Source organism: Gymnodraco acuticeps, unplaced genomic scaffold (genome assembly GCF_902827175.1).
Source record: "Gymnodraco acuticeps unplaced genomic scaffold, fGymAcu1.1, whole genome shotgun sequence".
In the NCBI taxonomy this organism is placed as follows: domain Eukaryota; kingdom Metazoa; phylum Chordata; class Actinopteri; order Perciformes; family Bathydraconidae; genus Gymnodraco; species Gymnodraco acuticeps.
In genome coordinates, this window is record NW_022992021.1 from 585,840 (window position 1) to 608,150 (window position 22,311).

At 42.2% G+C, this 22,311-nt stretch overlaps 1 protein-coding gene across 3 annotated transcripts in view; it reads right to left on the reverse strand.

Annotated features, from left to right (window-relative positions):
* zmym2 (zinc finger, MYM-type 2) overlaps positions 1-22,311 on the reverse strand; it is a 41,650-nt gene that overhangs the window by 15,632 nt on the left and 3,707 nt on the right. The window contains exons 2-10 of one of the 3 annotated variants that reach the window (XM_034201451.1): positions 11,735-11,977; positions 10,426-10,974; positions 9,288-9,441; positions 7,319-7,473; positions 6,528-6,676; positions 5,303-5,465; positions 3,980-4,192; positions 1,777-1,927; positions 811-926 (exon numbers count right to left, since the gene is read on the reverse strand). In XM_034201451.1, coding sequence (XP_034057342.1) covers positions 811-926; positions 1,777-1,927; positions 3,980-4,192; positions 5,303-5,465; positions 6,528-6,676; positions 7,319-7,473; positions 9,288-9,441; positions 10,426-10,974; positions 11,735-11,962 — 1,878 coding nt within the window. In that variant the 5' untranslated portion in view covers positions 11,963-11,977. Of the gene's footprint in view, positions 1-810; positions 927-1,776; positions 1,928-3,979; positions 4,226-5,302; positions 5,466-6,527; positions 6,677-7,318; positions 7,474-9,287; positions 9,442-10,425; positions 11,638-11,734; positions 11,978-22,311 lie in introns of those variants that run through there. The other 2 variants (XM_034201450.1, XM_034201449.1) reach the window with 2 other exon arrangements.

Sequence of the window (22,311 nt, forward strand, 5' to 3'; positions counted from 1 at the left end):
AACTTGTCTTTGTATGTGGGTGTTATGCATGTGTTATGATATGAAGTGTGTGGTAAACAGGGATAGAGTCATAGTACAACATTCTTGTTAAAGTGTAAATGTAGCAATGTGGTGCTTAAAAAGCTAATTAGGTCATGGAGTCCACTGAGAGAACCTGAGCTGTTACATGTTTTTTGAGCTGCTGTTCATACGAATAATGATAATGGTGTATCTGGGTTTCATTTTCACAACTTTGATTTCTTATCAAGTATAGTTTATGTCCGTATTATTGTGTAAAGAAATTAGGACACAAGCTCTGATCCACACAAGTTAAAACCAAGTATCAATAAGTCGTTATTAATCTAATTGTTTCAACATGTTTTGCATAAGATTAGTATGTGTGCGTATTTTTGGCAACTCTGGAACTCTCTCCCCCTTCACATCCGACAGTCTGACACAATCACCACATTCAAGTCCCTCCTCAAAACCCACCTGTCCCGAACAGTCTACTCACTGTAGTGCTCCCTATCATCTGTCTCCCTGAATAACCTGTCCCTAGCATTTGTGTCCTCTTTAATTGTCTTCTCCATGATGGTATGTTTGTGTTTTTATCACGTTCTGTTGCTTCTACCTCTTAGAATATTTAACAAATTGAACTTGGGTGTCATGGAAGGCGCCTTTAATAAAATGTATTATTATTATCATCACTGCAGCTGCATTTAAGCAAATAGTGTTTTGAACTATTAATCCAGAGCACATCAGAGGTATGACTATTTCATTTCCATTGTAAAATTGTACGTCAAGTAGTTTGTAACGTCAGAGAGCTCTCACCTGGAACTTGGTGACGCACTGCGAGCTGCAGAAGTTCAGGATGTTTCCCTCCGACAGCGTGGCCTGGTACTGCGGTAAAGAGTTCCTCTTACAGAAGTGACATGTAGGCTCTGAGGCTGCGCACACACACACATTAAACACACATTAAACTCACACACAATACATTTAATACACAAGCTTATGATTTTGTTTTAAAGGTCCTTTTACAGAAGATCAAATGACATCAAAAGCCTGGCAATACATTTGATGTTTTCTGGTTAACAGCAGCTTTTCTATTCTCCTCTGTCGAGCCAATTATCAATCATCTGAACATGGAAATATACAAATAAACGTTCAGACAGCTTTCACCACATAACCTTGAGTCGCTCAAATCTGCTGAATAATTTAACGGATTTGTTGAAATCAACAGAACTTCACCTGAAGGTCCTTTTCCGGTAAAAAGAAAATTGAGCATTGTAAAACTTTGAAAGTGAAAAGAATATTTTGGATGTACCTTAGAAAACAATAATAGTACTATCCCTGAAAACATGTGGTTCAGAAAAACTGTTTCTGTGTATGAAGGGTGATGCATACCATTTAATTATCATTGTTCATAAAAGAACAAAATGTTGGTCTATGCTGTCAAATATAGTTTTTAGAAATAGTGGCAACCGATATCGGCAGGATAGACTTTAAAAATAATGTGCATCAGCTATGTGAAACTCTACTTGTATATCATCATTCACTTTTAAGCATGTATTACCCTATTTTGTCATATTCTAATATTTCCTTTCTCTGGATTCCCCTTAAAGCCTAAACAAATTCATCCTTTGAGCATCAATTTGCGACAAGATAACAGCGCCGTGGTTCATTAAAGGACAACTTGCTGACCACTTGGCTTTTTATTTCTCAGAATTGGCTTGTGTCACAGCAACTATAAATGTTTTTGTTGTTGTTGATGCAAAAGCTGTTGTGTGTGTGACTCACCGATGAAGGAGGTGGAGGCCATCTTGCTCTTGTTCATGCAGTTGACGGAGCAGTAGGAGCCCATGGTGCCGGACGCCCCCAGGCTGTGCAGCACCTCGCCCGTCTTGATCAGAGTTTTACACGTCAGGCAGCTCGCAAGCTTACTGTTGGCCTGTGACAGAGAGGGAGACATGACGTCAGAACAGCAAGCAACTTGATTATAAGATTATATTAAAAGGTCACCTATTATGCTAAAATAAAAGGAACAAAGATTCTCTCTTTTTGTCCTGATCCATTTCTATCAAAACCAGATTTTGGCCACTTTATGATGTCATAACGATGTTTTGTTTTGTGTAACCATTAGCCAATCAGCAACCAAGGTAACCCCCCCCCCCTTATCACCTGAATCTCCTCCTAGAGCACCATTGCGATCTTCACAGTGACCAGGAGAAGCAACATGAGGCCTAGAAATCTAATAATTATCGCATTACCTGATAACGTCTTGAATATGCACCCTGAGACACAAAGCATCATTCTCTCAGTACAACAAGGATAATTCAATGATATCTGTGTGTGGATAATATATCATTTCCCTCTGGGTGCAAATCTGTAATTACTAAATGGATTTGTAGCCCTTTGTTGTTTAAAAACTGACAGGCATAACATCATTAAGAGTTTATCTCCTGCTGCTACAAAATACATGTTCTCTAATTAGAGGAGTGGACAGTTTGCCAGCGGTCAACAGTTGTGTATTTCCAAGAGAAACGTTGACGACATAGCTGGTCGGAAATGGAAATGCTAATAATAATAATTCTCTCCGCCAGGATTAGATCATCCACAAACGTTTGTACTTGTACACGAGAGCTCATTGCTGGACAAACATCCGCTCATAGTTGGCTGAATTTAATAACACTGGAATTAGACTCCATAGATTCTTCTATTCTTATCGGTGTAATATCCAATAAGCTGGTGTTGCCAAGCAACAAATACAATTCCAAAATGTTGGCTAATATTATTCTGCCACACAATTTATTCACAACAACATCCAGTAAAATTAGGATTACTGGATGTTTTAAAAGATATCTTGCATTAAAATGAAAAAGACATTTAAACTAGGCCTATCTTCATTTGGAGATCATAAACATATTGGGACGTTTTGAACAGAGAGACTGGTTGGTGATTTCTTTGATCAGCCATCATAAAGACAGCACTTTGACTTAAAGAAGATATACTTAACCTGGTGGTTATATGCTGAAACTCATCCATGGTTAATCTGTTCTTAGATCTGTGACATTTACTGTTTTTATCGTTTGTTTTGTAAAATATTGTATTATTCTGTTAACTTTCCTATTTGTTAGTCGCTTTAGGGCGCTACGCTCAAAAACTATTTACCGAAAATCTGTTGTATGTCATCATTTACACATTAACAAGCGACAACTATCTAACTGAGTGATATTTAAAGATGTCCTTCCTCTGGATTCCCCGTAAAAGCCTAAAAAATCTTCATTACTTTATTTACTTCATTACAATTTGAGGAAACTCAGTAGAATAAAAGAGCTAAGGTTTGATTTTGCGTTCATTTAATGATCCTTTGCTGTCCACTTGGATATTTATTCCCCATTAATGGTTTGAACTTATATTTTAGGAGGTGTAAGGTCAGGTTAATAATTGTACTGTAGTACATTACAGAAGCTGTGGGGGCAGTGAACTGGCTGTGTGTAGGAGGCAGGGTCACCACAGCTGAAATGATTGAAATAGTTGAATTTTAAATGGATATGGCTGAATGAAAACACACACACACACACACACACACACACACACACACACACACACACACACACACACACACACACACACACACACACACACACACACACACACACACACACACACACACACACACACACACACACACACACACACACACACACACACACACACACACACACACACACACACACACACACACACACACCACACACACACACACACACACACACACACACACACACACACACACACACACACACACACACACACACACACACACACACACACACACACACACAGCTAGTAGAAACATTTTCTTTTGGTACATTCATAAAAACACCTCCACCCCTCAAAGACTGCAACCAATACCATTTAGAAATATTTATGGCTGTTTTACTTGCATCCTTCGGTTGCTATAACCCTTTATGAACACACAGTTAGTTAGCTACAGTACCTGCTTGAAGTCCCTGATGCAGTTCTGGCAGCAGAAGCGCTTCTGTTGGCCGTCCACCAGCAGGAAGTGGTTGGCGGTGGATCTGCAGGGCAGGTAGTCTCCACACTGCTCGCAGCAGTTCATGATCAACCCGTTGGCCCGCCGGTAAACGTTGAAACACGTGTCGCTGCAGATCTTATGGGTCACAGTCTTAAAGCTAACCTCGTGCCGGATCTTTGGAGAGGGAGAGAAATGCAGAAGGGAAAACTGCAAGAGTTGAACAATTTTACTTTATTTACCTTTCCACAGTTAGCGTACACTTGAGTTTATTTGACTGATACACTATAAGCCACATGTTAGCTGACGTTAGCAGCCGCAGTCATAGGGGCTATAGACTTTTATTAGACAGCTTGGTTGAATACTGGATTCTGATTGGTCAATTTAGACATTTCAGAGGTTGTTGAAAGCATAAGTGTAGTTTGATAAGGGCATTGCTATTGCTTTTATATGCAAATGATTCAAGAAGGATGCATAAGTGATGCAAAAATGCAGATGGCTGTGGTTGCTATGTGACAGAAGTACTGGTTAGCCGTGATGCAGAAACATCCCACAGATTGATACTGAATGGGAGAGCTGGAAAACACTGAGGAAAGTCTTGCAATGCTCTCAAGTAACGGATGTTGGTTAATTTAATTTGGATACACTTGAGGAGCTGGGACAACCACCAACTAGTTGACTAAGGCTTTATTTTGAAGTGGGAGGAACTATTCTCTCCAATTTTGAGACTAGTTTTGTTCAAGGATGCCATGGAGACTGAGTTGGAGGCCGTAACACACCATACTGAATGTTACTAATGGAGAAAAAAGAGAAGTCAAGAAAGGAGAGAGAACAAGAGAAGAGTGAAGGCAGACGAGGAAGAAGAAAGGTATAAATATTGAATGAAAGCAGCCTGAGGAGGAAGAAGAGGAGAGACAGAGGCGATGAAATGAGGGTAAGATAACATTCATTAAGGGGTGAGAAAAGAGAGGAAAGGGTGACGAATAGGACTTTTTTTAGACGGCAGCCACACTCTACTCTGTGTGTTGGACTGCATTATATTTAAGGACGTTAGTAATGTTGTGCATCCTCAGGGAGTCAGATTATTACAAACACCTGGAGACTGCTTAAGCCATGATTATACTTCAGTACGGACGAGAACAGCTGCAGACTTTCACACATCTGGTTCTTCCTCTTTAGACTTTATTCAACTACTTAATTATTCATTCCATTGTCAGGAGCATAGAGGCATGCGTTGCTCTGATTGAGAGTGACGGGTAAAGGAAAGGAGTATTCAGACAGACTGACCTCTGTGAGTTTGCCGCAGACGGTACATTTGGTTTTGAGGATTGATTTGGGCGGGTTCTGTTTGTTCTCGTACGCTCCGAGACAACCCGTGCTGCAGAACTCCTGAAACGCCTCGCTGGAGTCCACCTGGGCCACGATGGTCCCCTTCATGTTTGTGATGTCCCTGAAAACACAACCCAGTTAGTACACTGTTTATTTCTTGTGTCTTGATTTCTCTTTTGTACATTGCCTTGTCTTTTATTCTGCTGCAATGCAAAAATGTCCCAAATTGGGATCAATAAAGTAGGGATGCCAGTGATTATTCGTTACAGTCTCCATAATCGAATATTATTTTTAAAAATCGATTTTATTTATATATATATATATTTCTTCTTTTCCTGGCTTAGTTTCAACCAAAATATAGACTAATGCTAATAATAGTAATAGTATTAATAATTGTAAATGGCCATTGGTCACACCACCAGTTTGTTTTACTGTAAACTTGGAGGAAGCCTGCGTGCGGGTGCGTGCGGGTCGGTCGAATAATCGATTATTATTCGCCAGGGCTGCCGAATAATCGATTTAGATCATGGTCAGTTTCTGGCAACCCTACAATAAAGTACTTATCTATCTATCTACATATGATAATAGAAACAATGGTTTGATTAACATTTTGGTGCTTTTAGATCCACTATCTCCATGCACAGGTACACCTTTATCTAAATTGAGATTGAATTGAATACCTTAATTAATTTAAATACTACAAGGATCACAAAAAAGTCATATTTTGATATCATTGATGTTTTCTAAGTGTGTTTTAGTGTTGCCATGTAAGTGTATTTTTTAAATGGATTGTCAAATACACCGTACAAAACAAAAAAATAAATGTCCACATTATAATTATTCGTATTACACACGGTGTCGACATCATGCAGGAAGATACTATAATAAATAATTGGTTGATGCAAAAATATTCTTAAAAAGAGATAAGATAAGATAAGAGAGATAAGATAGTACTTTATTGATCCTAATTTGGGAAATGTTTGTGTTGGGATCAATAAAGTACTATCTTATCTCTTTTTAAGAATATTTCAAATTAAAAAAAACTTTACTTAATTGAACATAAAGATTTGGTTAATTGTTACAACCCCCTTTGTTTTGTGAATGGGCGACGCTACAAGCACAATGCTAAATTCAAACCGTAAACTCTCAATGTGTTGCCAGGTGTTGTGTGCCTGGGACTCACTTCTTGCACATGGTGCAGCTCTTCTTGGGGGCGGGTTTGTGCGAGAAGGCGGACAGACAGGTGGTGGAGCAGAACAGGTGGGTGGAGCCTTTACGCTGGTAGGCCGTCTGTCCTTTCTTCAGAGGCTTCTTACAGTTAGCACAGGTCACCTGGGATCAGCAAACAGAACAATGGCTTCACTGTGGGGCGGCTTTACAACGGTGATACGTTATCTACGAATCTATTAGCTGCCACTAGAGCTAACATCCATCTGAGGAGCCACTGCAGATACATATTACTCAAAACCTTCTTAGCCTGAAAGAGACACACCTTGGATTTACACATCTGTCTTTAAAACAGTTTCAAGTTCCCCCATAGCCTTGTTTGTGTGTGTGTACTGTATGTTATAGCATGTTTGAAGGTCAGTGAGGCCTTCCTCTGTATATCCACAAAATATGTATGTTTGATATGTGATTTAATTGTAAACTACACAAGGCTTACAGAGAATATTGTATTGTCTATGATTGTATACATGTGAAAGGCTGAATTAAAAAATCATTTAAGTTTCAAGTTGAGGAAAACCAAGGAAAGACACATTTTTGTATTTAAAGTCACAGGAGTAATTGTAAAAAAAGACAATTACGAAGATAACTAGCAGGAAAGGATTATATTCAATATGAAAGTATAACACATATAAAGTTGCATGGACAACTGAACAGCTAACTCTGGATACAAGTTCTAACTTAAAAAACTAAAGTCGGTCTGCTATGACAGGGTCTTCCTCCACATTCACCCAACACAACTACACACACCTTGACGGTCCTGGCCTGCGGCTGCGACCCGGAGGAGGAAGTGTTGGAGGAAGACTGGCCCGGAGGTTTGGGCAGAGAGGAGGCCGGGGAGGGAGAGTCCACCCCCGACTGCTTCTGGTTCCTGGGAACTGAAGCTGACTGAGAGATCCACAAGTCTGGAGGGAAAGAAAGAAAGAATGATACAACTTGATCTAAAGCAGAGGTGCCCAAACCTTTTTCACTGAGGGCCACATACAGAAAAACATACGAAGGGCTGGGCCACTCACTAGCAGTGAGGTATATTGCCTCCTAAGTTAAGTTATAAGTTAGCTAAATCAATCAAATGTAGGTAAATTATACTTGATACTTGAATAAGATTAAAGAACAAATCTATTTAAAAGTATTGGTAGGTCCATCCTTAAAACAGAATCCTCACATTGCTAAGGGGAAAAGCACAAGTTTCATGTGTGGGCCATATCTCATTATACTTCTTGAATTAGCTGAGGGCCGATTCAAAATGGACAACGGGCCGCAGTTTGGACAGCCCTGATCTAAAGAATCAAGTTTTTTTGAACCAGTGTAGTCAACAGCACCACCTGGAGGAGATGACAGGAACATAAAACTGTCCCACATGAACAACTCATAGACTACAAAGCCCTCACTGTGCCTTGCTGCATGACGTTGCATTGTTTATAGCAAAAATAAAGCTTTTTTTAGGATGATCATGCTTTTGACTTGTTTAGAAGGCTGTGTTTGTGCATATCATCTGAACACTGTAACTGTGTATCTGTTACTCCCGTAAACAGATGAAGGAGAGCTGGTTACAGTTACAGTATATTACTCTGTTTGCCACATTCATTTTTCCATTTTATGATGATGACTTTATGAATTTCACAGAGAAAAGTTTGGAAATGCACTAAAGTTAACTCCTATCCTCTGAACGCAAGCAGGAGAAGAAAAGTAGGAAACAACATGCAGGTTCCTCAGAACAAAATAAAAGCAAACATTTCCCAAATTGGGATCAATAACGTACTTACTATCTATCTATCTATCTATCTATCTATCTATCTATGTATCCATCTATCTATCCATCTATCTATCTATGTATCCATCTATCTATCCATCTATCTATCTATGTATCCATCTATCTATGTATCCATCTATCTATCTATCCATCTATCTATCTATCTATCCATATATCTATGTATCCATCTATCTATCTATCTATCTATCCATCTATCTATCCATCTATCTATCTATGTATCCATCTATCTATGTATCCATCTATCTATGTATCCATCTATCTATGTATCCATCTATCTATCCATCTATCTATCTATGTATCCATCTATCTATCCATCTATCTATCTATGTATCCATCTATCTATGTATCCATCTATCTATGTATCCATCTATCTATCCATCTATCTATCTATCTATCCATCTATCTATGTATCCATCTATCTATCCATCTATCTATCTATCTATCTATCTATCTATCCATATATCTATGTATCCATCTATCTATCTATCTATCTATCCATCCATCTATCTATGTATCCATCTATCTATGTATCCATCTATCTATCCATCTATCTATCTATGTATCCATCTATCTATGTATCCATCTATCTATGTATCCATCTATCTATCCATCTATCTATCTATGTATCCATCTATCTATCTATCCATCTGTCTATCTATCCATTTATCTATCTATCTATCTATCTATCTATCTATCATCTACCTACCTATCTACCTATCAATCTATCTATTTATCATCTGTCTATCTATCTATCTATCTAAAATATAAGACCATAAACAGAGACATGTGTTCTGTTGGATTCACATATTTCTCACTGGATTCAGTTTACATTGTAATGAGGGTTCAAGCCAAGTTCTGCTAACCATTTCAGTAACAACCGTCACATTTTTTTTTTTGTGAACATGCTCAAGTTAGATCTCCTTCGCTGCATAATAGAAGCGTTACCTGCTCTATTGTGTGTCCCCGAGTCTCCGTTCTGCACCAGCTGGCCCCGCCCCGGGTTGAAGGAGGCTGTCGGGCGACCAGATGGGGTTTCAGGAGTCAGGCTGAACGAACTGCTGATCTGAAGGCCGTTTTCCTCCAACTGGCCTTCACCTGCCTGGACAGAGAGGATTCTTAGGTCAATTTTTTTTAACTTAGTGACAAAACATCAGAAAACCAAAAGATGGTTTGGTCTGGGAGGAACCTAAAAAGAGGGAGCCGTGTTCTGTGTAACTCAACGAACCTGCATCGTATCTAACCTCTTACTAACAGCTGCCAGTGCCACTTGGATAACTTCATATTGGAATTAACTATCAGCCCAAGGCAGTGTCATTACGAAGAGATCATCAATAGGGCAGACACCCAATATGAAGAAGTGTAATATTAAAATCACAGGTGTCACAATATTTGTTAAAAGCCAAATATGTAAAAAAAAAAAATCATATATCAAGATTTGTGGGAAAAGTCAATTAAAAGTCCTTATACTTAAAAAGTAAATAATAATAATCACACCTAGGGCTGCTCAATTCATCGTATTTTAATCGCAATTACGATTATGGCTTGCAACGAAAACAACGTAATCGAAATATAACGATTTTTCTTTTTTATTACATTTTTTTTATTGGTTTTTCAGTTGAGTTATAAAGTCATAAAGTTCAGAGTAATCAACTGTTAAAAACACACTGTTCAAAATAAAATTCTCCAATAAATGGATGTTTTCAAAGTAAATAATTGTAATAATTAATAATCGTGATATCAATTAGTGACCCAAATAATCGAGATTATGATTTTTGCCATAATCGAGCAGCCCTAATCACACCATGATCGTTTTACCATATTTTTCAATGATAATATAAATAATATTTAAAAAAGGATTATTCCCCAATATAGAAAATGCTTTATAATTCAAAATAATCATAATTTACAAAGATAAACCTTTTTACGACAAAGAGAACATCTGCTTTCACCAACATCTATTACCAAACAACACCAGAACAACCAATCCTGAACCCAATTAGAAGGCAAACAAACATTTGATCAATAAACCACTAGTTTAGTAGAGGTGAATGTAAACTACACAGTATTGAAGAAAAGTTCTCACCACAGTCGCCGCCCCGTCCTGCAGTGAGGTCACCGAGGTGATCATCAGGTTCATGTCCTCCTGGTCCTCCTCTGCTTCCTGAGTCGGGGTCTTCTCTTTAGGACCAGCCGAGCCCCCCTTCTCTCCTCCGGACCCCAGAGTGGTGACGCTGGAGATCCTGATCTTGGAGTCTGGCTCGGTGCTGCTGAGTGCACCGGGGGAGGAAGAGGAGGCGTCTTTCTGCTCAGCGTCCTCCTCCTCCTCCTCCTCGTCCTCATCCTCGATCACTATGGGCTCTGCTTCTGTGCTGGGAGTTTTAGGAGGGGCCGCGGCCGCCGTGGAAGCGCTGGAAGATGCAGGAGAAGCGGGGGTCGTTTCCTCTTCCTCATCCTCCACCTCCATTTCCTCCTCCTCCTCTATCGTTGTGACCATGTCTCCAGGCGCCTCACCTGGCTCCAGACAGGCGGTGCTGGGCGTGTCGTGGGAGGAAGGAGTCGTGGCAGAAGGCTGGGGGTCCTCCACCCCTAAGAGGACCACATCATCATCATCGTCATTGTCCGCTGTGACCCCCTCCTTCTTTGTGGCTTCATCATCTTTCTCTGTGACCCCCTCCTCATTTGAGGCATCATCAAGCTCCTCTGTGACCCCCTCCTCCTTTGAGGCATCATCAAGTTCCTCTGTGACCCCCTCCTTCTTTGTGGCTTCATCATCTTTCTCTGTGAACCCCCCCTCATCATTTGAGGCATCATCAAGTTCCTCTGTGACCCCCTCCTCCTTTGAGGCATCATCAAGTTCCTCTGTGACCCCCTCCTCCTTTGAGGCATCATCAAGTTCCTCTGTGACCCCCTCCTCCTTTAAGGTTTCATCAATTTCCTCTGTGACCCCCTCCTCCTTTGTGGCTTCATCAATTTCCTCTGTGACCCCCTCCTCCTTTGAGGTTTCATCAATTTCCTCTGTGACCCCCCTCCTCCTTTGTGGCTTCATCATCTTCCTCTGTGACCCCCTCCTCCTTTGTGGCTTCATCATCTTCCTCTGTGACCCCCTCCTCCTTTGTGGCTTCATCATCTTCCTCTGTGACCCCCTCCTCCTTTGTGGCTTCATCATCTTCCTCTGTGACCCCCTCCTCCATTGTGGCTTCATCATCTTCCTCTGTGACCCCCTCCTCCATTGTGGCTTCATCATCTTCCTCTGTGACCCCCTCCTCTTTTGAGGCTTCATCATCTACCTCTGTGACCCCCTCCTCCTTTGAGGCTTCATCATCTTTCTCTGTGACCCCCTCCTCCTTTGAGGTTTCATCAAGTTCCTCTGTGACCCCCTCCTCCTTTAATGCTTCATCATCTTCCTCTGTGACCCCCTCCTCCTTTGTGGCTTCATCAACTTCTTCTACCACTTCTTGTTCTTGTTCTTCCGTTACCATGGAAGCTTCCTCCCCAGCCTCCTCCTCCTCCTCCTCGGGGGGTGTGGCCTGTTGCTCAGGGGAGGGAGTGGCGTCCATGTTCTCCAACCTCTCCCCTGCCTCTCCTCCTGCGGCAGGGCTTGGTTCTGGCTCCCCGTCCATTGCTAAGGCAACCACCTGGCAAAACACCAACAAAAAACAGTTTAATCATCATAAAACCAGTGTCTGGTGCCGGCTCCACCTCATTATCTCCTGACAGCTGCACAGGTAACGCAGCAGGTGTTCCCCCTCCCCCCCATAACCCCCTCATGACAGGTGAAGAACCACAGCCATTGTTAGTCACCACTCGGGATATGTGCCATTAGGCAATTAAATGTTGCTACCCTCCCTTGTCATCACCAACAATACTAGTAAACAGCATTTTATAAAAAGTATTATTATATGAATTAATGCATTTCAATAAAATATTGACGAATTGTAGTAAAATGTCTTCCTAGTGAAAGGTCTCTTTATAAAAAAACAATCATCCTTTATCTACTAAGGCTAAAAAAAAAAGGAAGGTGGGAAAAGGAATCGCCCGGTTTTCTCACGCAATTGTTTAGTTGAAAAATGTTGGGAAAAAATGACATTTCATAAATCTAGCGCTATTTAAATTAGCTAAACATATATGGTTGTTTGTAGGCTGTATTAGAATACATTGGCTGTAGAGACTTTTGTTTACCTAATGATAACACATGGCACATTTACTAAATAAATATTATGTTGAATATTGTCTTTAATAAATGTTATTTAGGCAGTAATTGCTGTCATGTTTTGTAGGATAATGGACAATCAATGTTCAAAAATGCATGATGATGTGCCCTGTTTAACATGCACAATGCAAAGCAGGGCTAGACATTATAAATGGCACGCTGGCCCGTGCCAACCCCGGTCCGTTTTTTGTTGCTTTTCCACTAGGGGTAGTTCCGGCTCAGGGCTACTTTTTCCCCTTTTTTCAGGCCCTCCAAAATCGAGGTTCTTACCGGGCCATCAACCGGGCTGAATATGCTAAACTAGTGACGTAAACACTCTTGACTGTTGAATGGTCAGAGAGAATTGCTGGCAAGGGGGCTACAACTACAACACAATGAACATATTTGACCGTGATTTAATTTTACGTTTCAAAATTATGCCAAAGTAACAACATACTGATACCGGTCTGCTGACAGACGGCATGCGAGAAACCTTTTAAAATGCGTGTTTTCTGAATGGAGATCGGATCGATCAGGTTAAGCTAACGTTGTATATGCTCCGTCCACACTCACAATAACGGCCTACAGACATAAATAAACCAGCGACTGTATTCGCCATGACACAGGCAGTCTGTGGTTTGTACTTGTTTAACTTCTGTCTAGTTTCTGAACAGATATGAGGAGCTGTGAGCTCTGAGGGCTAACCGCTAACGGCTGATGTTTTGGTTTTGTGGTTCGCATCGAACATGACGTCACGGCAGATTTACGCAGCATCGCTCCGCCTACACTGCGTTACTATAGTTAATGCCCCAGCTACTAAACTGTAATGGAAACGCAGCATAAAGTGAGCCTGGCCTAACAAGGCCTAACCATACCGTACTAAGCAGGGCTAGGTCCTGCAGTGGAAATGCGCCATAAGACATCCCGGACCAGCATAACCTACTTTCCACTTGCCCGCTCGGGCCACTAAAAATATTGCTTTAAAAAAAAATTAAAGTTACAGTAAGACATAAAAACACATTGTCCTGTGGTATAGGTATTTTGACAAGCAATTTTGTTAAATTGTTTCGTTTATTAAAGCTACAACATAGCGTTTCGTGAGGCGATTGTCGTTGTTGGATGAAAAGCAAACAGCTGTTTGCTGCAGAGCACAGCGCGTGTGGGAGCGCGCTCCTTCACTACAGACTTTCGCGCCACCTAACCATTCGCCAAAATGTTTTTAAAACCACCGGTAACCGGCCAAAAAACAATCTTCAAATAAAAGAAATTCACCGGAGGAGTTAAAGGAGAGTGACAGGGAGTATGAGAAGAAGAGGGAGAGAAAGTTTCAGCTATGCTGGCTTGATCGATGGAGTTGGCTTCAATATGATGATATAAACAAGGTGCTTTGTCGGCTCTATACATCAATGCCGACCTATGCTGACAAGTAAGTGAAGAGTAGAACATATAAAGGTATTGGCTATAGGGAGATGTCCCAGCAGTTTAGGAGGCTGAAGGTTCTAATCTAATCGATTACATAGCCATTACATTTATAACCAGGGCTGCACATAACTGGTGCGCAGGTGCGCATGCGCACCTCCGCTAAAAAAAGAGCACCGGGTCATTGAAAAAAGGCACATTTGCGTACCAACATTGAGAGAGAGGGAGAGGAAGAGAGAGAAGAGAGAGAAGGGAGGAGAGAGGAGAGAGAGAGAAAGATATTTGCGAGTTGCATATGAACTCAGGGCCGGCCCGTAGCACTGGCGTTATAGATGTTCGCCTAGGGTGCCTGTGGAGGCGCTGCGCTGGCAGTTCTGGGAGGGAAAAAAACATTTTTGACCGTTGGGGCTCATCCTAATTTTCGGCCTTGATGTAACAATATTCATAATTAAGTAAATGTAACACCCTTTTCACCCCGGTTACACGTTTCATTTGCCCTGTATGATGGGCGCTGTAAGTGATTAAAATGGGGGATGTTGGCTTATCTGGCGCCCGCAGCTCACAGCCAAAATGCGAGTGAGAGAGAGAAGGGCGCACCGCCCGGTGTTGTTATTATAATCTGGTGCTAGCTGCTCTAACGGAAATAAGAAGAAGATGTTTCTACAATGATGTGGAGGGAGAGTCCTCTCCAGTCAGACTGATAACTACAGCTCAGTGAGGTAAAGGACTCTGAGTGTTTAGATAGTTCACTTTAGTCTAAGTTCAAACGGTTTGGTCACAATTTATGTAAACACATATTTCCAAGGCACTCCTTTATAATTATTGGGATAAACAGGTTTGAAAACATTCCAATGTATACTATAGGACAGTAACCAAACATATCCTTTAAAAAATGCATAAATAAATGTTAAGGTAAAATAAGATATGAATGAAGAACATAAATAAAATAAGTTACATGAATTTGTTATTGGCTATGGTAGGTTATTGGTTATGTTGACATACTTATTTGATTACATCCACTTGTCTAAGATGACAACAGAGACTTTCGACCCAAACCCAGCTGTTGACTTGTGGATGCAAGCAGCTAATCGCAGACTCAACCAGAGAGAAAGTAGTAGGCCTACATCATCAGCTACATGTCTGACAGAGAGGAAGACAAAGAGGAGAACAGTCAGGAGGGTAGTGATGACAGCTTGTAGGATTACTGGTCGTGCTAATGTTGTCTTGTGTTCACCTCTGCATGTGTGTTCTGTGTTCACCTCTGCATGTGTGTTCTGTGTTCACCTCTGCACGTGTGTTCTGTGTTCACCTCTGCATGCGTGTTCTGTGTTCACCTCTGCATGTGTGTTGTGTTCACCTCTGTGTGTGTTCTGTGTTCACCTCTGCATGTGTGTTCTGTGTTCACCTCTGCATGTGTGTTCAGTGTTCACCTCAGCATGTGTGTTCAGTGTTCACCTCTGTGTGTGTTCTGTGTTCACCTCTGCATGTGTGTTCTGTGTTCACCTCTGCATGTGTGTTCTGTGTTCACCTCTGCATGTGTGTTCAGTGTTCACCTCAGCGTGTGTGTTCTGTGTTCACCTCAGCGTGTGTGTTCTGTGTTCACCTCTGCATGTGTGTTCAGTGTTCACCTCTGCATGTGTGTTCTGTGTTCACCTCAGCATGTGTGTTCTGTGTTCACCTCAGTATGTGTGTTCTGTGTTCACCTCTGCATGTGTGTTCTGTGTTCACCTCAGCATGTGTGTTCTGTGTTCACCTCAGCATGTGTGTTCTGTGTTCACCTCTGTGTGTGTTCTGTGTTCACCTCAGCATGTGTGTTCTGTGTTCACCTCAGCATGTGTGTTCTGTGTTCACCTCTGTGTGTGTTCTGTGTTCACCTCTGCATGTGTTCTGTGTTCACCTCTGCATGTGTGTTCTGTGTTCACCTCTGCATGTGTGTTCTGTGTTCACCTCTGCATGTGTGTTCTGTGTTCACCTCTGCATGTGTGTTCTGTGTTCACCTCTGCATGTGTGTTCTGTGTTCACCTCTGTATGTGGTTCTGTGTTCACCTCTGCATGTGTGTTCTGTGTTCACCTCTGCATGTGTGTTCTGTGTTCACCTCTGCATGTGTGTTCTGTGTTCACCTCTGCATGTGTGTTCTGTGTTCACCTCTGCATGTGTGTTCTGTGTTCACCTCTGCATGTGTGTTCTGTGTTCACCTCTGCATGTGTGTTCTCTGTTCACCTCTGTGTGTGTGTTCTGTGTTCACCTCTGCATGTGTGTTCTGTGTTCACCTCTGCATGTGTGTTCTGTGTTCACCTCTGCATGTGTGTTCAGTGTTCACCTCTGTATGTGTGTTCAGTGTTCACCTCTGTATGTGTGTTCTGTGTTCACCTCTGTATGTGTGTTCAGTGTTCACCTCTGTATGTGTGTTCTGTGTTCACCTCTGTATGTGTGTTCAGTGTTCACCTCTGCATGTGTGTTCAGTGTTCACCTCTGTATGTGTGTTCTGTGTTCACCTCTGTATGTGTGTTCAGTGTTCACCTCTGTGTGTGTGTTCTGTGTTCACCTCTGCATGTGTGTTCTGTGTTCACCTCTGCATGTGTGTTCTGTGTTCACCTCTGCATGTGTGTTCTCTGTTCACCTCTGCATGTGTGTTCTGTGTTCACCTCTGCATGTGTGTTCTGTGTTCAGCTCTGCATGTGTGTTCAGTGTTCACCTCTGCATGTGTGTTCTGTGTTCACCTCTGCATGTGTGTTCTGTGTTCACCTCTGCATGTGTGTTCAGTGTTCACCTCTGCATGTGTGTTCTGTGTTCACCTCTGCATGTGTGTTCTGTTCACCTCTGCATGTGTGTTCTGTGTTCACCTCTGCATGTGCGTTCTGTGTTCACCTCTGCATGTGTGGTCTGTGTTCACCTCTGCATGTGTGTTCTGTGTTCACCTCTGCATGTGTGGTCTGTGTTCACCTCTGCATGTGTGGTCTGTGTTCACCTCTGCATGTGTGTTCTGTGTTCACCTCTGCATGTGTGTTCTGTGTTCACCTCTGCATGTGTGTTCTGTGTTCACCTCTGCATGTGTGTTCTGTGTTCACCTCTGCATGTGTGTTCTGTGTTCACCTCTGCATGTGTGTTACTGTGTTCACCTCTGCATGTGTGTTCTGTGTTCACCTCTGCATGTGTGTTCTGTGTTCACCTCTGCATGTGTGTTCTGTGTTCACCTCTGCATGTGTGTTCTGTGTTCACCTCTGCATGTGTGTTCTGTGTTCACCTCTGCATGTGTGTTCTGTGTTCACCTCTGCATGTGTGTTCTGTGTTCACCTCTGCATGTGTGTTCTGTGTTCACCTCTGCATGTGTGTTCTGTTCACCTCTGCATGTGTGTTCTGTGTTCACCTCTGCATGTGTGTTCTGTGTTCACCTCTGCATGTGTGTTCAGTGTTCACCTCTGCATGTGTGTTCTGTGTTCACCTCTGCATGTGTGTTCTGTGTTCACCTCTGCATGTGTGTTCAGTGTTCAACCTCTGCATGTGTGTTCTGTGTTCACCTCTGCATGTGTGTTCAGTGTTCACCTCTGCATGTGTGTTCAGTGTTCACCTCTGCATGTGTGTTCAGTGTTCACCTCTGCATGTGTGTTCTGTGTTCACCTCTGCATGTGCGTTCTGTGTTCACCTCTGCATGTGTGTTCTGTGTTCACCTCTGCATGTGTGTTCAGTGTTCACCTCTGCATGTGTGTTCTGTGTTCACCTCTGCATGTGTGTTCAGTGTTCACCTCTGCATGTGTGTTCAGTGTTCACCTCTGCATGTGTGTTCTGTGTTCACCTCTGCATGTGTGGTCTGTGTTCACCTCTGCATGTGTGTTCAGTGTTCACCTCTGCATGTGTGTTCTGTGTTCACCTCTGCATGTGTGTTCAGTAGGGGTGTAACAGTACACGTACCCGTACCGAAATTATTCGGTACGGGCCCTTCGGTTCGGTACAGGTGTGTACCGAAGTGTACCGAACGAATATAACGTTAAACGTAAAAAATTAAGAACGTGAACAACTTGTTGGAAGTAATCTCAGGTGCTGCGTCGCAGCATTCAGAGTAATTTGCTCACATTGGGTTCAACGCGTCATAGAGCGAGCAAGTCATTTCATTGGATGAGAGGCATACTATGAGAGCTGGTCACAGGGATGCGTTCAAATGTAGTCAGTAATTTGAGGAACTGTCGAAAATTAATGGCGAACGCAGATAAAGTTGAGCTCGAAAATCCTCCAGCATCATTGAAGTCTCCGGTTTGGGAACATTTTGGTTTCGCAGTTACGTTCAAGGATGACGGACAAAGACAGGTGGACTGAACCAAAGCTGTTTGTCAGCATTGTTCAACTAAAATTGGTTACGCGGCTGGCAATACATCAAACTTGCACACTCTTGAAAAGGCATCACCCCGAACGTGAATATCACCGGTACCAAAAGAAAAAAGACTGAAGTGCAAACCCAACTCCCGCTAGCATTCAAGCCTCCACCACTCGCAGAGAGTTCAGACCGAGCCAAAGCTATTACAAACACCAAATATCCTTATGTTGCCATGTTAGCAAAGCGCTACCTGGCTGTATCTGCTACCTCTGTCCCTAGCGAGAGGGTGTTCTCCACAGCAGGAGACATTGGTAGTGCCAGCAGATCTGCCCTTTCGGCAGCAATGTGGACAAGTTAATTTTTCTTTAAAAAAACATGAAAATACAATGACAAGCAAGTCCTAATGTCAAGCTGGCTGCTTAGGTGCTAGTACAGTACAGTTCAAATACAGATTATTTCAGTTCATCGAAAAGCTGCACCTTAATGTTTATTTTATTATATTTTGTATTTATTTGAGTGAATATTCACAGTTTAATAATAATTAAAAACCCAAAACTAATAGTTTATATTTTGTGAGTACTAGTACAGTAAAGTTCAAATACAGATTATTTCAGTTCATCGAAATGCTGCACCTTAATGTTTATTTTATTATATTTTGTATTTATTTGAGTGAATACATTATTCACAGTTTAATAATAATAAAAAAAAATATATGTTTTGTTTTGTGAAAAAAAATTCTGCTGTACCGAAAACGTACCGAACCGAACCGTGACCAAAAAACCGAGGTACGTACCGAACCGAAATGTTTGTGAACCGTTACACCCCTAGTGTTCAGTGTTCACCTCTGCATGTGTGTTCTGTGTTCACCTCTGCATGTGTGTTCACCTCTGCATGTGTGTTCTGTGTTCACCTCTGCATGTGTGTTCTCTGTTCACCTCTGCATGTGTGTTCTGTGTTCACCTCTGCATGTGTGTTCTGTGTTCACCTCTGCATGTGTGTTCTGTGTTCACCTCTGCATGTGTGTTCTGTGTTCACCTCAGCATGTGTGTTCTGTGTTCACCTCTGCATGTGTGTTCTGTGTTCACCTCTGCATGTGTGTTCTGTGTTCACCTCTGCATGTGTGTTCTGTGTTCACCTCTGCATGTGTGTTCTGTGTTCACCTCAGCATGTGTGTTCTGTGTTCACCTCTGCATGTGTGTTCACCTCTGCATGTGTGTTCTGTGTTCACCTCTGCATGTGTGTTCTGTGTTCACCTCTACATGTGTGTTCTGTGTTCACCTCTGCATGTGTGTTCAGTGTTCACCTCTGCATGTGTGTTCAGTGTTCACCTCTGCATGTGTGTTCTGTGTTCACCTCTGCATGTGTGTTCTGTGTTCACCTCTGCATGTGTGTTTCTGTGTTCACCTCTGCATGTGTGTTCTGTGTTCACCTCAGCATGTGTGTTCTGTGTTCACCTCTGCATGTGTGTTCTGTGTTCACCTCTGCATGTGTGTTCTGTGTTCACCTCTGCATGTGTGTTCAGTGTTCACCTCAGCATGTGTGTTCTGTGTTCACCTCTGCATGTGTTCTGTGTTCACCTCTGCATGTGTGTTCTGTGTTCACCTCTGCATGTGTGTTCTGTGTTCACCTCAGTATGTGTGTTCTGTGTTCACCTCAGCATGTGTGTTCAGTGTTCACCTCAGCATGTGTGTTCTGTGTTCACCTCAGCATGTGTGTTCTGTGTTCACCTCAGCATGTGTGTTCTGTGTTCACCTCTGTGTGTGTTCTGTGTTCACCTCTGCATGTGTGTTCTGTGTTCACCTCTGCATGTGTGTTCTGTGTTCACCTCTGCATGTGTGTTCTGTGTTCACCTCTGCATGTGTGTTCTGTGTTCACCTCTGCATGTGTGTTCTGTGTTCACCTCTGCATGTGTGTTCTGTGTTCACCTCAGCATGTGTGTTCTGTGTTCACCTCTGCATGTGTGTTCTGTGTTCACCTCTGCATGTGTGTTCTGTGTTCACCTCTGCATGTGTGTTCAGTGTTCACCTCAGCATGTGTGTTCTGTGTTCACCTCTGCATGTGTTCTGTGTTCACCTCTGCATGTGTGTTCTGTGTTCACCTCTGCATGTGTGTTCTGTGTTCACCTCAGTATGTGTGTTCTGTGTTCACCTCAGCATGTGTGTTCTGTGTTCACCTCAGCATGTGTGTTCAGTGTTCACCTCAGCATGTGTGTTCTGTGTTCACCTCAGCATGTGTGTTCTGTGTTCACCTCAGCATGTGTGTTCTGTGTTCACCTCTGTGTGTGTTCTGTGTTCACCTCTGCATGTGTGTTCTGTGTTCACCTCTGCATGTGTGTTCTGTGTTCACCTCTGCATGTGTGTTCTGTGTTCACCTCTGCATGTGTGTTCTGTGTTCACCTCTGCATGTGTGTTCAGTGCCGTGTGTCTGGCACATAAAGTCAAGACCCCCTCAAAAGTTACGGTTTATTTCATTTTAAGGATGAGCACCAAGCAACATCTCCAGGTGCTCCTTTGAGAACCAGGGCAAAAAAGGTTATGTGCACCCCTGGTTATAACTCCTGATGACAGGAAGTGTATTATAAACATAATAATACTCATAGCAGAAATGTCACCCTCTTTTTTTTCTTTTAACAATGACCACAATATAATAATTGTAATAAACCAAATATGAACAATTGAGGGAAATGAGGAAGAACTGATGATTCAAATGTTGTAGTACAAGTAGTAATGTAGTTTGTGCATTCATTACTATTGCAACAAATGTGTTTTCTTCATTATCAGAGTCGATTGGACGAATGCTCTTCGGCCAGTGGTTACAATGGTGGGACCAGTGATAATGAAACTCTACTTTGTCTACCACTGCAAAGTGTGATACCAATTCATTATTTGGTAGTTGATTATGTCTTACCACTTTAAATAAAGAAACTCTTACTTGAACCACGGTACAGTCAGCTCCTTAAAGAGTGGGTAGCACTCAAAATCAGCGCAGACTCATTCTGTCTTTTCAAAACATTTCAAAGACAATTTTCTCAAAGGATTGCAAGATTGCTTTAAAATGCGTATTATATATTAATAGAGCTTTGTGCTAGAGGAAAAACATTATGAAAGAAGGCAGCTACTAAAAGCAATGTCTTCAGAGCAGGTTCAAGTACAGGTGAGTCAAAGTAAAGGCAATATTCGGATCAAACTCTATGGACTGCAGTTGATCCTACGCGAGATGTAGTACATGTAGTTCAAGCTTTGGTGTTTATCTACTCCTTTTACTCCTTGGATTTGTCACTCTCAAAGACACAAACAAAAGTAGTTGAGCGTGTCACATGACCTGTATGAAGGGAACACAGGAAACCAGCAAAATAAGTGAAGAACACCTCAGAGTATCATACAGACGCTGTCAGAGCGCTCCAACCATTCAACGTCAAGGGGCGGGACATATCTAAGCGGTTGACCAATCACAACAGAGCCGGCCAGCTAACCAATCAGAGCAGACTGGACTCTGGTTTCAGACAGAGGGTGAAAAGAGGTGCTGCAGCACAGGCAGTATGAGAACAATAAAGAGCTTTTTGAACATTAAAGCATGGAGACATGTCACAGGAGAGGCACAAAGCATTTCAACTTGAATATGAGCAGAATATGTCCCTACGATTACTATCATCATCATCATCATCATCATCATCATCATCATGCTGGTGTTATGATTTGAATCAAAGAGAGGCTATTTTAGAGGAAATGTGAAAATATCAAAAATAAATATCAATAATGTCGGCATATATTATGTATGAGCCACATCGCCCTGATCTCAGAGAGCTGCTACGTGCCTGCCCAGCAACGGGAGGCCCCTCCTCCTCTTCCTCTCTCTCCTCCTCTTCTTCCTCCATCTCCTCCTCCTCTTCCTCCTCTTCTTCCACACGTCTCTCACCCCCCTTTTACCCCTCTCTTCCTGTTCTCAGCACCCCCTTCCCTTCCTAACGACGCAGCAATCTACGCCTCCTCTCACCTGCCGTTTCTCCCCGTCCCTCTTTGTATGTCGCTCTCTCTTGTTGCCCCCAGCAACT